This window comes from Copadichromis virginalis, linkage group LG2, assembly GCF_057382275.1.
Source record: "Copadichromis virginalis isolate Kocher_CV1m ecotype Utaka linkage group LG2, C_Virginalis_male_GT1.1, whole genome shotgun sequence".
Taxonomy (NCBI): domain Eukaryota; kingdom Metazoa; phylum Chordata; class Actinopteri; order Cichliformes; family Cichlidae; genus Copadichromis; species Copadichromis virginalis.
Window position 1 is genome coordinate 29491308 of NC_140619.1, and position 16538 is coordinate 29507845.

The 16538-nt window shown below is 39.2% G+C and overlaps 1 protein-coding gene across 1 annotated transcript; it reads right to left on the reverse strand.

Annotated features, from left to right (window-relative positions):
- Positions 1-1219: 1219 nt before the first annotated feature.
- On the reverse strand, positions 1220-15109 carry slc34a1b (solute carrier family 34 member 1b). The gene is made up of 12 exons (XM_085466091.1): positions 14906-15109; positions 14646-14831; positions 14148-14294; positions 13725-13868; positions 10989-11100; positions 10411-10606; positions 9644-9739; positions 9120-9183; positions 8575-8742; positions 6700-6816; positions 2442-2566; positions 1220-1851 (listed from the first exon to the last, which is right to left on the reverse strand). The coding sequence occupies exons 1-12, from the start codon at positions 14964-14966 to the stop codon at positions 1273-1275; spliced, it is 1995 nt and encodes a 664-aa protein (XP_085322217.1). The 5' UTR covers positions 14967-15109; the 3' UTR covers positions 1220-1272.
- Positions 15110-16538: the final 1429 nt, after the last annotated feature.

Consider the following 16538-nt stretch of genomic DNA (forward strand, 5'->3'; position numbering starts at 1 on the left):
TTAATGAATTTATTAAATATTCTTAAACTGGATAAAATGATTTGGTTTCTTTGTGGAATCCTTGATGTTTGTGTGTAAATCCTCACTGTTTGGGTCAAATTTAACACAGGTTGACATTTGACAGCAGTAAATATGACCCAAAAAAAGAAAACAGGTACAGGTGCTACATGGAGGCTGGATTTTAGATGCACAAGAAAAATCTTAGTTTTAGGGAATCTTCAAACTGTGAAACTGTACATATCATATCTGTGTGTATTTTTTGTGGGACAGTAGTGACAGAGTTGAAGAGGGACCTTGAGACTGTCTGTATTTCCACCTAATTTCTTCAGGAAATGAAGAAGCCTCTTGGGTGAAATGTCTTCATGACATGAAGAAGTCAGGTCGCTCCTAAAATGACCATGACTTGGATGACTGAGACACAGACAATGTTACTTGTAGTAAAAAAGTGATTTTTGTGGTCAACAAGACCAGGAACATGTCATAGAAATGTAGGAAATTCTCAAAATAATGAAATACGAATCATTTTTTTTAAAACTCCAATTAAAACAGAGATCAAAAGAGGGATTGTAGGAGTTTCCTACCACTGCTTTGAATGCAGTAACTAGTTTGCAGTAAGCATTTTTTTTAAGTTTTGTGCTTTGTTATAATAATCTAGATATGGATAATTATGCAATCTTATTATAAGGTTGATTTTTATGATGAAAGTGTCTGTCTAAATAGTTATGCATGATTACATAATAAATACCAACACTTTCACAATGTTTTTCCCAGTTTTACCTCAAATAATTTATATTTAAATCATTATGTTTTAATAGGTAAGAGAGGCCATGGCATTGCATCATAATGTAGATTTTACAAACACTAATTTACAAGAAATGAGTGTAAAATTTAAAAAAAACCCACTATCTCTTCTATGAAACCTTTTTTAAGGATTAATCATCCATTTATTAACGTCAGTTAGGCTAGTCATACATTTTGTATAGATTTGTATTTAAAAGGTCAGTATAGACATTCATTATGAGGGAATCGTTGGTTAAAAATTGGCAAAAACAAAAAACAAAAAAAAATTGTTCTCCTCATTGATTCTTAGTTGGTGTTGTCTGAACTCACATCTCATCCTAAAATTGCTTTCCATTTCAAACGAAGTCAGTCAGTCAGGAATCACAAATCAGTTTATTTCCAAAAAATTAAAAGTTACTTTTCTAAAACCTACTCTTTTGACAAAATGGAATTTTTCTTCCATTTTGTCAAAAACCCTCATTATTGGATGAATTACAGAGGAGTGCTGTTGCACCTCTCTAAACCTTTTAATTTAAGAACTGGTACATCTGGTCTTCTCTCATGCAGGTAATCCATGACTGGGTTGTTGTAAGCAAGCTGAGCAAACTCCGTGTGTTTGTTGCAAGAGGTTGTACTTGGAGATATTGGTGCTTCTTCTTCCTCTTGTCTGTCTTCACAAGAGAAGCTGCAGCAGAGAACTGTTTTGGCAATTAGGTGGTCCAGTGGTTTGAGAGAGTGCATCCATTTGGGCAGGAAGTCCCAGTTCTTGAGCTTGTTTGGCAGGTGATGGGGGCTGCGGGACTGCATTACATTCACCATGGTAATGAAGATGGTTACACCCAAGAAAGGAGCCCCAACTCCAGCCATCACCTGCCAACCAGCCAGTGAGAGGCCCAGCACCAGTGATGGAAGCAACAGGAAGCAGAGGAGTAGGTACAAGATTGCAAACCAGCGGTACTTGGCAGTGCGCTCACCGAGAACACGAGCCATCCTTATCGGTAGACGCATGAATGGGAAAGGATACCACAACAGAATGCCAAAAACATTGAAGAAAAGGTGACACAGAGCAATCTAGAAGACAAGAGACCTAATAATTAAGAATTCAAATGCTTAATGTGTATTGATGTCAACTCAAAGTCATACCAGTAGAAAGCGTCTACTGATTTCTTATAATGTCACACTGATATCATAAATATATTCCAATTATGCAACGCAGCTTTCATGAGTAGCTTATTGTAACACTACATTACAAAATACCTCACACTGCGGAGTCTACAGCCTAGCTATAGCTTGCTATGTTTTGGTTACATGTTTCAAACGGCTACCATATGTTAGGCAAAAAGAGGGTTATTTTGGCAGTATATGGCTGATTTTGATTACTTATACAAAGCTCAGATTCAGCAGGTTATGGCCATGAAGTCAAAACACAGCAAATACAAAGCAAAATCAAAGTTTTCAGTTTAAACATGTGATGTTTGTTTTGTTTTAAATTACATTTTCCACAGCAACCCTCTGGAAATTTTTGTTGTTATTATTATTATTATCATTATCATTATCATTATCATTATCATTATCATTATCATTATCATTTTCATTATCATTATCATCATCATTATTATTATTATATGTCCTTTGTATCCAGAAAAACAAACAAAACCTACCTGTATGGCAGCAGCAAGTTTGTTCCCAGGACTGGCCAAAGCTGCCAGCAGGGCTGTGGCAGTTGTGCCAATGTTGGACCCAAGAGTGAGAGGATAGGCTCGCTCCAAACTGATTACACCAATACCTGATGAAGATGACAAAGCCAAATGCTGTAAAGCATATCGTATTGGTTTACCAGAAAATATAATTAGTGTTTTGTTCCTGTTGAAATATTTATAGAGCACCACTAAGCTATACGGAGAGTTCTTAAGATGTTTTGTGACAAATACAAATGCCATCTATGATAGATCTCAGAAATTAGCCCTGTTTATATACTAGCAGTAATAACCCAATAAGTTATGAAAATTGTTCTCCAGGTGGCGTAATACTTATTGAGATAGTCGAAGGGAAACATCGCGGATATAAAGAAAGAAAGATATTTTTGTACGTGCCATTTGAGAACACCAGATAGTATTTTAATTTTTTAAAGAAATCCTTCTCATAAAGGTTAAACTACATCTTTGGCTGATAGGATGATTAGTGACTGCCAAAAGAAGGTCACAACTGAAAGCTGAAGACATTTATATAAGTAAAGCAAGTAAATAAAAATTGTACTCATAAAGCACCAAAATTCCACAACAAAAATGCTAAAAATATAAAGACAAAAAGCTTTAGCTGCCTTTAGAAAGAAACCAGTTGTCAGGCTAAGAGGAAAGCATTCCAGAGTCTATGGAGGCCATTGCCGTGAACTCTCCCATATGGAAAAGAAATAGTAAAAACATATATGATTTACTCAAGAAAGTGGCCACTTTCATGAGTAAATCATATATAAATCATATAAGGCTTACATGATTTACTCATGAAAGTGGCCACTTTCTCATTACTTTCATATATTTTTTTAGTAAGTATACAAAACATACAAGTTTCATTATATAATTTTTCAAGGGATCTTATATGTGTTTTCACTCTTGTATGCTTTTCATACAAGTTTCATACAAGACAGATAAAAACTTTATAAGATTTATATATATCTTTTCCATATGGGCTTTTTTTTATAGTTCTCTGTCTAGTATGATGGACAGCCAGCAGGTCCTCAAGGACCCCCAAGATGTATGGATGTAAATGTTCAGTGATCTATGCTGTCGCTTGTTCATGTAGTGCTCTAAAAGTCAAAAACAAAATCTTGGTAGTCAGTGGACACTGAATTTACTTGAAAGCCGGAAATGAATGAGCATCAGACTGATATGTAAGTCTCATAGTGGCATTCTGAACAATCTGCCAAGAATGCAAAAAAGCTTTGTTAAAGCAAGCAAATAATAAATTAAAATAATCCAGAAGGTATGAATAAGAATTTGGAATTTAGTGCATGAGACAATAGAACTCAACTTCACAACATTTCTTATCTGAAAAAACAAGAGCAAACCAGAGATTTAATGCGACTCAAGGGTTACCAAAGCTTCTCACAGAAGACTTAGCAAAAAGGGAAAAGAACCTAGAATTACCCTTACCCTGACCACAAATCTGTTAGGGCTTCTGTTGTCTCATAAAATTGAAGGAAACAGTCTGCTGTCCAACTTTTAACAGTCTATGGACGAAAACAAGATGCGCAACTAGGTAACTAGGAAATATCTTGGGGCTATATATATGTATATAGATAGATAGGTAGATAGATATAACTGAAACCTTGTGGCATACCACAGGAAAGACAAGTAGAAGATAAATGAATTTAAGCAGCCACAGAGGTAATAACATGGCTAATTAAACAAAATTAAACAAATTAAACAGCAATACAGCAAACCTTTCGTTCCTTTATTAATAGTTTATCAGGATAACCATAAACATGTGGATAGAGGTTGCGGTGTTAGAATTTATATTGTAGAGAAACCACTGGCCTTGGGGGGGAGAGTGCAGTTTATGGCAAGAACACAACAGTAATTCTTATGTGTTGTTATCAGTGGAGTTCTCTCTGTATGTGTCCCCTGTTGTGACAACTGAAAAACAAAGTTGTGTAAAAACTTTACACTGGTACACTGTTCTGGCATATTTGTGGATAAAAAGTAATTTTCAGCAGTTCCTCAATCTTAAAAAAACAAACACTGCTCAGTTTTAACCTCTCCTAAACCTCTCTTGCAACATGTATTTCATGCATACCTTTATTTGTTTATTGGAAAGTTTGTTTCAGTAAGTTTCAGTGGTTAGAGTGTCTTTGGTTGCATCTAATTCAAGCTCCACTGATGGGAGTTCCACTTGGAGGAAATACCACAAATGTGTCGTCTATTAACACCACTGTTAGAAGGTTTATTTTTAAAGGGTTTTTTCTCAGTTGTATGGACAATGTTCTGCTTTTTCACTATTCTGGCCATTCAAAAAGCTTTGGCCACTTTCAAAAACCTCTGAACTGTGATTTTATTCCTCCACACCCACTTAAAAGGAAAGGTATGTAAAAAGTCAGCAATTAACAAGCTGCTTGTTCCTGACCTCCAAATGGTCAAAATGACGGAAGTTAAAGTAATAGGTCTGCCATGAAATGCTGGTATTTTTATAAAATGTTTTAGATTTCCTTCTATACACTTTAATCTATTCACAGTATGGCATAAGCTCTGTGATGTAATTGAAGGCTAAAACATGACAGATATCGAGGTGATTGGTTTCATGAGAAAGACAATTTGATGGGGGGACAGGTGTGGGCAATTGAGGGTGAGGGGGAGACACTAAAAAGAGTTAAAAGTGGGTCATTGGGGAGTTAAAGGCTGTGCTGTGTGGTCCGGAGGGATGGTAGTATCCACTGCTGTTTAGAGTCAGTGGCAATGAAGACAGTTAGTTATTCCACTGTTAGGAAGGGCGATCTGTTGCCTCCTGAAGACATTTAAGACCAGTAAGGTTGCCTGTATTGCTCTCCTGTTGTCTAACACTGTATCTCCATGATACCCAAGCTATATATTATGTGTATGTGCTTTAATATGTGGGAAAGGTCGATAGCCAGGAATGTAATTTAGCAGGAGGGACAACTTTAAAGTTTCTATTATATTGCATGGGTTAATTGCAGGTCTGTTCATGTGGGTGGCTTGGCTTTTGGAGTGATTTGCCATGTGTAAGTATCCTGTATAACTGTTTGTGTGGGTTGCAGCAGCACTAACTTACAGGAAATTATTGATTGTTCTGGAAAATGTTAATATCTTCTCATGGGGAAAAAATGTCTGAGTACTATGAAACATTAATTGTTTATAATAAATAGCATGTTGCCACCCAGACAAAACTTCCACATTATTGCTGCATATGAGGCGTCAAGTCAAAACTGGAGGCAAACAAATCCGTTTTTTCCTGCATCAAAGCCTCAAAGAATGTCTTCAGACTGTTACATCTCCTTTTGTATGATCTGCGAATCTCTGAGCAAAGAGTGGACTGGTGACTCAAGGTTTTTTGTGTCAAGTTAGTGAGGTGAGGATTATTTTATGTGCCATCTATAGGAAATTTAGTGATGATCACTGGAAAACATTCATGTCCCCATTCTAGGATTGATCATTTTCTTTATAGCGTTAGTCATGCCGTTCCTCAGCACTTAATTTAGCAAGCTGCTCCTACAAGGTTAAAGCTGATCACCAACAATAAAGCATTTTTTATATATTTTAAGTATACTCTATTTATAAAGTATGACCAAATACAATTATATCATCCAATTAAACCAAACAAGTGGCTCATTGTAGGTCAGCATGAGTGAGATAAACCTAAACAATCTCTGTAGAAGGAGATAATTTAAGAGTGGCCTGTTCCAACAAATCAAATGGAAGTTTAGAGTTTCATAGGCCAAGCCTCTTATTATAGGAGCTTTGTAAGAGGATTTGTGGGCACTGCTGGCCCTCTCCATTAGCTGGCAGAGTAAAGGAAGCTTTTTCAATAGAATATGGCCTGTAAATTTGCATGGATTTTGACCCTTGAATGACCTTTAACTATCTGCTAAAGCATTTTGTAAACTCTGTTCTCAAAGACAGACAGACAGACAGACAGATAGATAGATAGATAGATAGATAGATAGATAGATAGATAGATAGATAGATAGATAGATAGATAGATAGATAGATAGATAGATAGATAGATAGATAGATACCAATATTGAACAAATTAATTGTGATTTTTGCCTATAATCATGCAGCCCGAATTGATTGAGGCGACTAAAGTTAAAAAAGAATAAACAGATAAAATCCACGAAGCTTGGCAAAGATTTGTGCACATGGTGTGCAGACTTTGACATTCAAAAGACCAAAAACATACATCACTCACCTATAAGAGGAGTCATGGCTGAAGTAAAGACAGAGCTACTCTGCACCACAAATGTCACACCTGCACCCACAAACATGGCGATGTATCCTGCCAGCCACCCAAATGGATAGGGAAGGTCTGCAGTGATGCACAAGAGAAACTTGAATCATTTTTAACTTTAAAGAATAAAGTGCTTACATTTTCCATGTAACCCCCTTCAGTTAAAAATCTATGTTAAAAACTAAAATGTCAGTTCTACACTCATCTGCCCGTTGATGCTAAAACTAAGAAGAATTGCTGATCAAAGGCAGTCATAAACACCTACCAGGACCCTGAAAGCTCATTCTGAGAACTCCCTCTTATGGGTTAACAAGGCAAGGAAACATGCATATTTGGAGCTGGCCAATATGAGCTGGAAGTTTCACTTGAGCTCTGAAGCTTTTCAAATCAAGAAGTCAGGCAGGGCTTCAATAAACTCTCAAATGATTTTTGTGTGAATTTTGTAAGGCTTCACAACATCCCTCACACATATAAAACAAATAATTATAATATACTGACACATAATAAGAATTAAAAAAAATAAAATAAAAAAAAGCTTAAATTCACCATTGTGTTTAGCATTTCAGTACCATGGACAGCTCACAATGCTTGCCCAGATTGCTGATGGTGTTTCTCAAAAATTCATCAGCAATCTGGGCGAAAATTTGCACTTCCAATCTGCACTTCTCTTGATAGAGATTTTGGTCATTACTGAATTGAACACGATCCATGTGCATATGTAAATTTGCCCATTGTTAGTATATCCCTGCAGAGGTTTCCACTCCCATTGCACCTTTTCCAAGTGCCTTCTCACACCAGTTTCTTCCAGCTTAGTTACACTGGCCTTTTCTCCTTTAGTAACTGTAGCAGTTTAACCTGGGTTATTATGAGTGTTGGAAAGTACATCTTCATGCAATCACATTACATTTTTATGTGATGCAATAATGGAATGTATTAGTGTGTTAATTTCAGTAATAACATTGCAGTAACAGTTATATTGGTTCTCACTTTATAAAGAGGTGGGTGGAAAGAGAGAAAAGAGCATTTTTTTCAACTACAGTCAGCTTTTCTGCTGTGAGGGGGAAATGGTGTTGCACCTGCAACCTTTGTCACTAGGAAATATAGATGTAATTTTATTTTTCTTCTAGCTTTTTAGCTTCCATTTCAACCTGTAAATGCTTTTGCAGTACAGTCTCAGTGGTGAGGTCCTCTGTGGCCAAGTTTTCACCTTTCTTTTGATTCAAATTTAAACACTAAAAGAAAGATCTCATCTCATGAGTAGGATAGAGAAGTACTTTCTCCAAATAACATAAGGCATTAGTTTAAAAAATAACAAGTATTGTGTAATACATTACTTTTTTGAGAACTTTAGCAACACTGGTTGATGTTTTGCTGTTTGTTCAGTACAGTGACTTCCTGGAGCTACACATAGCACTAAGTAATACAAATAACACACGATGGGTTATCTGTATTACTTAGTGCTGATGGGTTGATGGGTTTATCCTGGCTCAAGAGTTGGCAGTTCATCTTGTGATCGGAAGGTTGCCGGTTCGAGCCCCGGCTCGGACAGTCTCGGTCGTTGTGTCCTTGGGCAAGACGCTTCACCTACCGCCTGCTGGTGATGGCCAGAGGGGCCGATGGCGCAATATGGCAGCCTTGCTTCTGTCAGTCTGCCTCAGGGCAGCTGTGGCTACAACTGTGGTTTGCCTTCCACCAGTGTGTGAATGAATAGTGGAATCGTAAAGTGCTTTGAGGATCTTGAAAAGCGCTATATAAATGCAATCCATTATTTGTTTCCTAACAAGTCAAGATATTCATTTTTTATTTATTCATTTGGTAGCTCAAATTTAGACTAACCTGTGTTGATGACTTTATGGATGGCCTTTGCTACTTGGCCTTTAAGAAGAGAGTTGAGCAGTTTGACTAGAAGCAGCAAACATGTGCACAGGACAGCCAGCGAGGTGGCGAGTAGGATGAGGCCCACTGTGAGGTCTGACATCTCAGCAGATGCAAACAAATGTCTACCTACAAAGAAAGCCACAATAACAGGATATTTGACTGCATTTATACCTTACCAAATGAGTTGAGACACTATGGAAAGTGACAAAACTTGAAGTTCAATTTACCACCATTTAGTTTGCCATATTTTTTGATAATGTTCTCTTACTGTTTAGTTATACTTGTATCGACTGTTTTGCTATGTAAATAAAAATTTCTTGAGAAGACAAGTTCAGTTTTGGCCTTCTCTTGTTGAAATAAGGGAAGCCTTTTATCCAGAACACACTGCTTGTATTCCAACATTATGGCATTATGTTAACTTCTTTGGATATGAGGTTGTACAGATTGGTTCCGGCTTACTATATGATTGATTCAGATTCAGATAGGACTTTAGGTTAACTTACACTTCACGTGTGTTTGCAAGTCATGGCTGGAGTCACAGCTTTCAGTGCTCACGTTGTGATGAGACTATGGATTTATGGATAGATAAAAGAAAGAAAGAAAGACATTAGCCAGGCCATTTTTACTGGCATCAGTGACAAGCTCCATTTGGCGCCAGTACACAGTGACACAGTATGGTAAATGGCCTGTATTTGTATAGTGCTTTACTAGTCCCTAAGGACCCCAAAGCGCTTTACACAACCAGTCATCCACCCATTCACACACACATTCACACACTGGTGATGGCAAGCTACATTGTAGCCATAGCCACCCTAGGGCGCACTGATAGAGGCGAGGCTGCCTGGCGCCACCGGGCCCTCTGTCACCACCAGTAGGCAAAGAAGTGTCTTGCCCAAGGACACAACGACCGAGACTGTCCAAGCAGGGGCTCGAACCGGCAACCTTCCGATTACAAGGCGAACTCCCAAATCTTGAGCCACGATCGCCCCACGATGTGAAGGAGACAGGGCTAGAGATGAGACATTACCATAACAAGGTTGGTCTGGCACCATTCTTTCACCAAGCTCCTGTTCCTCATGCCCTCCTTCCCCATGGCGATCCCTGTGATCACACACTTGTCCAGCTGAGGGTGAAAGAAGATGTACATTCATTTTTCACCACAATTTTTTTGTTTTGTTTTGTTTTTTTTGCTTGGCAGCTGAATTGCTGATCGAGTTTATCAGTTTTCAGCAGTGACCTCAGCTAACGAGTTAGATGATACATGAGATGGTTTTGAGGTGACATTTTTCACTATTTACTTGAAAACATGTTCCAGATATTTCTAAATATGACGTGCATCATTTATTTTATACTTTACTTTTTCATGATGTTGAAATAACCTTACCATTGTTTTGCTGTGTAGTGTCAAGTTCAGGCATTATAAGTAGAAGAAAAATTGTGATAAGCCAAATTTTAACGGGTTGCTGATGACCCGTCTCTACACCCCTACAAAGCTTAATCAGAATTTATTTGAAGATTTTTGAGTTATGGTGTTTCGACAGAGACACCCATCAATTATGTGCTCAGAATTGCCTTCTACCATGTTGTGTTTAATCTATTTCTTACATTTTGGTTTCTGTGATGTTTGGTTTTGGACAGAAAAAGAAAATAAATATAAATTACAAATAAATCACAACATTGCTGACCTGCTGTGAGTAACATCACAGTTACTAAGCTGAGATCATAGAGGGCTGCAGTCCAATGAAGGGGCTTAGTAAACAGTAAATTAGAAAAAATGGCGTCTGATGGTTTTACCTGTATGATAAGCTTGGTGACTGGCTCCGTGATGACCTTGAGTAGCTCGGGTGCTTCCTCCCCTGGCTCGAGCCTCAGAGTGGTGACCAGCAGGTGAGACAGCCAAGTCATGAACCCGCTCGCCACCTCCAGGGGCAACAGAACCAGGACTGACAGCCAGTTGAAGCAGTCATGGATTGTTGCTCCGGCAAAAGCACTATCGTGGATCACAGTCATTTTCTGTGTTAGCTATCCAGGAGCATCATAAACTACTCAGAGTGATTGCTTGTTAATCTCCTTTTCACATCTCAACTTTTGCTTTTTTGGTCTTTGGCAGTGATGTAATGGGGCACTGGTTACTGGTATAGGATTAGTGTGGACTGGTGCCATTATTATAGTGTGAAGCTGCAGCTACAGCTGTTGATGCTTTCTCATCATCCTCCTCTACTTTCTCCTCTGCTCTCTTAACACTTTTTCCCTCTTCCCTCCATCTAACCACTTATCCACTTCACTTTTCCATTTCAGTGTCTTCTTGCCTCAACCCCCACCCTATTCTACCTCCACTCTCCTCCTCGGTCTTGCTGTGTTTTGTCACTCACCGTTGAAACTCGGTTCGTTCTGCCGCTTGCATCATGGCCACTATGGTGTTTGTAACCGAAGTCCCAATATTGGTCCCCATGATGACTGGAACAGCCGACCTGACTTCTAAAACTATGAGATGAGGCGAAAATGAAGAAGCATGTTACAAAAAAAACTAAACATTGTAAATGCATAAACACCATTGCAAATGGCAAATGGTGTTTATGCATATATATATATATATATATATATATATATATATATATATATATATATATATATATATATATATATATATATATACATAATTACAGAAAATGGCCTTGTACTTTTTTGATGCAACATGTGTTTTAATGGAAATGAGAGGTGATTGTAATTCTAGGCTAAGTGAGACGGCTTTGGAGATGGGTTATTTTTGAATACGCCTTTAATGGCGATGACCCAGAGGGCAGACGTCAGGAAGACAAACATTTATGCCTTTCCATATCTTTCAGTCTCCAGTAATTACCTCTAATCATCCTCATGGCTCTCTTATTTAAAACAAATCTTTGGAAGCAGAGCAGCAACTCCTGCATACTGATATAATTCACTTTAACTACCCAGAGCAAAAGTGGAAGACCTACATGCAAAAGCCTGGACATTTTCTTGTAACCTTACCACATAATGGTCTTACACAAGGCTGACTGAGATGATGAGACATTACCCAGAGTAAGAAAGGTTGGATTTGATTGCCCCTCTAATCTTGCTTCACCCTGTCAGACTACACTTATTTTACATCATTTTTACAAATTGCAACTGCAGTACTGGAATCTCGAAATGGGTCTCAGTTAGCGTCTTGAGCCACCTCTCATTTATTTATATTTTGCAAGGAAAATAGAAAATGGGTGCAGTGTTTAATTGAAACATGCAAATATACACATATAAGGCAAAAACAGAGTTTCTTTCTTTAAGCAGTCTTCAGGAATAGTTCTCTGGGCTCTTGCAGGACATTTAAAGCTCTTCTTTGGATGTTGGTCTGTCATGATGTTCTCAGACTGCTTCAATAATGTTGAGTTGGATCAAAATCAACAATACTTTGTTTATTATTGCATCAGTTTTAAAAAAAAGATCTCCATCAGCCCCAAACCATCACATAGCATTTACTGTGTTTTAATCTCTATCTTTGTGCTTCTCTCCTGACCTCATCTGGATATAATGATGAGGATTTGAACCAAAAATGTCAAATTTGGATTAATTACTCCGTACGAGCTGTTGCCACTCATTTTTAGTCCAGTTCTTGTGTAATCTTGCATACCTCAGCCTTTTCTGCTTGTTTTCCTTTCTTCTGAAATGGCTTCTTGACAGCCACCCTTCCACTGAGACCATTACTGATGAGGCATCATTGAACAGTAGCTGGATCAGGTGACGGGCCAGATGCATCTCTCGGGTCCTGTGTCAGATCTTTGATTGATTACATTCCTATTTCTTAAGGCCATGATTTTCAGATACTGTTTGTCTGCTGTATATAGGGTTTTTTTTTTTTAGGTCTTCCTTCTTCTTTTGTCCTTCACGTGTCCAGGTTACTCAATTTTTAAGGACACACTGAGTTTTCAGCTAACAGCTCTTTGGAAACTACTTTGTTGGCAGAAAACTACTATTTTATCCTGTCCAGCTGTATTATCTTTGGCATTTTTTGTTTTTTGTGGATTCAAAAATGAAAAGAACAAATGTTTTTGCGACAGTCTGTAACAAAGTGCAATTTGTTTCTTTCTATTTGCGTAGACATAACACTGGTTCACCCCTTCAGTTAGGTGGTGTTTTTTAAACTTGAATGATTCATAGGTCAGTGTTCAGTGGTTCAAAAAAATGTCCTTTTGAGAACAGTCAGGTATGGGGACTGACCTGAAAGTAAGTGAAAAGTCAATGAAATGCTTTGAGAGACCTTCAGAAAGCCTGGAGAACTATTGCTCAAGACCACATGTAGATCTTTGGAATCAAAATGTAATGAAATGAGGGGCAACTCAAGACTTGTGTACAGTACTATACATTAATCATTCTTTCATTATACAAGTTTGAAAACTGACATAAACATCTAAATAGTGGAAAGCTAAAAATAAAATAAAATAAAAGCAACAACGGTGCATTAATCTGCAGCCAAAAGTAGCACGCAACAAATAAATCATTTACAATAGACTTTCCTAGCACTTTCAGGAGATTAATAAACCCGTGAATGTGAGTTATGGAGCGAAAAGTTAGCACAATGCTCGTTTTAATATTTTTCAAGGGGTTGTTTAGATGCTAGATGACAGGAAACATCACTCTTAGCTGTTCATCTGCTAGTTTAGTTAGTGGAGAAATGTGTGCAAGCAAATCTTCCTGTTCTCTGAAGAACAATCCTCTGGTATAGTTTGTTAATGTAACCCAAACTTTTTTTGCTAATTTGATCCTTAATGCCAAATAACAAACTGATCATAATGGATTCAACCCTCCACAGGGAATACGGGTTGTTATAGGACTTTGAGGCAGAAAATTTCGATTTGAACTATAGACTGCAAATTGATTTTGCTGCCAATAAGGCGCCATGGGGGTGTTATTTTCTCTGGTTTTATTGCTACGGTAATGGATTTTGTTTTCTGTTTATTAACTTATCTATATATGCAAAATAATAACCTGCAGAGACATAAGCCTACTGTGCAGACAGTACAATAAACACACACGCGCACACACCTGAATTCTGGCACTCACACATTTGCACATGCGTTTATGTGCCTACTCACGTCCGGAGGCCACCAGACTGACTACAATGGAGGTGGAGGTTGATGAGCTCTGAACCAGCACAGTAACCAAGATCCCCACCACGAGCCCTGCCACGGGGTTAGACAGCACTGCATTGTCCTGGAAAATGTCCCCTGCCACTTTACCTGGTTAGATATGCCGCCCACATACACAGAAACACACACATAAAAAAATACCAGTCTTAGGAATCACAAGGTTGCCAAGAGCAATGTTAAACAAAAATCAAACTGTCTGTTTCCCCAATTTCAAGAAGGTCACAGATCAAACTCGGCAGTAAATTATACAGCAGCAGGGCCCAGTAGGATGGTGTGAACTGGTGCTCGGTGACTCACTTATTTGTCAAATATCAACAGACTGAGTCACTATGAACCTGCTGATGGGGCAGTGAGGGTCAGAGCGCTTACCCCCTGCTAACTGGAAGGCAGAGCTCAGAGTGTCCAAGGAGCAAACAAAGAGGAAGAGGAGGAGGAAGAGGAGAGGGATCTTGGATAGATTGATAAGGACCTTCTTGATCTTGTTTGGACTCGCTGCTGAGGTCTGAGGAGATCTGTCTGGAGAAAACAGCAAAGAGACGGTTAGACTGAAATCTTTTTTTAAGGGATTTTATCTGATGAAACAAAACGGCAGCATGTTTTTGGCCACTGCTCGACTGATAGCTGTGTCCTCTCACATGTAGAGATAGAAGCCATCTGACAAAGTACATTCATAACCCATATGCAGCCAAACACTGCTGAGTGAGAGGCCACATGATCCCACTGGCACTGTGTGTCTCCTGAGCATGTCCTTATCTAATGAGCCTGTGACTCGCTTCTGCTGTTGTAATTTACCGCCTCAAAGAGGTTAAACCTGCTGCCAGCGTGGGAGATGTATGTGTCACTCTCCTCTTTATGCCTCTCTTGTACCTTTCTCCCCGGGGAATGTGCCTGCCTCCATCAGTGAGGGTTTGTCGGAGTGGTGATTGGTATGTTGGTTACAGCCCTCAAAGCTGCCAGTGAGGTCAAGGGTGGAGCCGATGCCAGACTCCCTGTCCTCCTCTGCCAGTGGGAGTTTGGGATGTGAGGGGAGCTGAGCCGAGTGTATTCTCACCCCTGGTAGCAGAAGAGGAGTCAGGCAATTCAAAGACATAAAACAAGAATGGTGGGAATTTAAACTAATGAGTTACCACTGAAGCCGAGCTCCGTGCTCCGTCCAGAGGACACTATGGTTATAGATCGAGAGGACATGGCGCTGTGAGTGCTGTGTGGAGATATGCAAGCAATTAAAATCGCAGGATGTTACCACCGTGGAGGGAACAGATCTGATAGTGGATGTATTTATCAGCCACCTGCAGCAGTAAGAAAAAGAAGCCAACAGAGACCAACAAGTGTGTATATGAGCCCATCTCTCACAGAGGTACAGGGATCAACAGACAAGCAATTAGAAGAGAGCGAAGGCAGCCCACGTGGTTATGTAATTGGCAGCCATCCGTGATGTGAGGTCAGGCGTCTCACCTCCCAAACAACTAAACAACCTCATCAGATCATGAAGAACACATTAGGATCCGTGTAGCTTATCCTGTCTTCCATTTCCTACAGCTGCGAGCCAGCTCTTCAAGGGACTCTCCAGCATCTATAGAGCAAGTCTCTTCAAAGGGTTTCATGCTCTTGATTTGAAGAGATCCCCCCCCACCCCACCCCCCCAAACCCCCACCCCCATCCCACCCTTCTTTTTTTTCTGTCTTCCACTTCGGGGACTCCAGTGGAGGAGGGAGTACCAATGTCTCTTAAAAGCAAAGAGGATGGAAGTAATTACAGCAGCCGAAATTACAGTAATTACAGTCACTGCATCATCCTCACCGCGCGTGTCATCCTGCTGCAGGTTTCAGATGCGCGCGGAGGCCTGCGTTAACATATGTACATCTGTCTGTATGTGGGAGAAACAGCCCACTGCAGCAGGATAAACTCTGAATGTATCTGAGCTGATTTTGTGAGTGTGTGTACTGAATGTTATCCTCTAATCTAACTGCCCCGTTCGTCTGTTTGTCAGTCTGCTACCGTTCCCGTCTCAGCTCTTGTGCCGTTACGTGCAAGTTTGTGTTTAAGGCTGTCTCTGTGACTCACATGGATAATTTCTCAATTAGTGTTGCTGCAATTTTGTTTTGCTTTGTAGAAAAATGCAGGCTTTTCTCAAGCATTTAGCCAATGTTGTCAGTGTGAGTCAGCTTACTTGGCAAGATTTTCTAAAAGTATGTATGAGACATCGAAATAAAAGCTGGAATTTAAAAAAAAAAAAAGTGTATATAGTAAAATAGTGTTGCCTCTTACCTTGTCCAAAGGCTTAGGTGTTGCTCATGACCCCGCTAAAGGAAGGTATCAAACTGAAGACTAAAACATCTTTAAATAGACCGAGTGTGGAGGTATCAGGGGGGAAACATCTACGTGATCTCTCGGTTATTAACTTGCTCTCTCATCAGAGACAGCATTGTTAATCAGTTACACAATGTCTTAAGTTAATGATGCATAGGTCTTAAATGCCTGTTGTGTATTAGGTAATAAATGATGTTTGTTCAGCCAGCTATTTTCACCTGATTTGGGCCCCAGATAAAGATTGCAAGATGAAGTGGCCTGTTTGATGTGATTTATCAGCCCTTCTCACTTGAGGTTTTTAGGTAGCAATGCAGGAGAAACCTGACATCTAGTGGCGTGTTTTAGATAAACCTGGGAGATAAGTCCGCTCACATTCTCATGCGGCTGTTTCCATCACATTTCGTAGTCTTGGCAAAGATTAAAGCCGGGGTATTAAATGATCACTTCTTC

Coding starts and splice junctions, on each gene's coding strand:
- slc34a1b (XM_085466091.1), bottom strand. CDS start 14,966: ATGTCCTCTCGATCTATAACCATAGTGTCCTCTGGACGGAGCACGGAG. Junction 14,295..14,645: donor CACATTCCCCGGGGAGAAAG/GTACAAGAGAGG, acceptor TGTTTTCTCCAG/ACAGATCTCCTCAGACCTCA. Junction 11,101..13,724: donor CAGTCTGGTGGCCTCCGGAC/GTGAGTAGGCAC, acceptor CTCATCTCATAG/TTTTAGAAGTCAGGTCGGCT.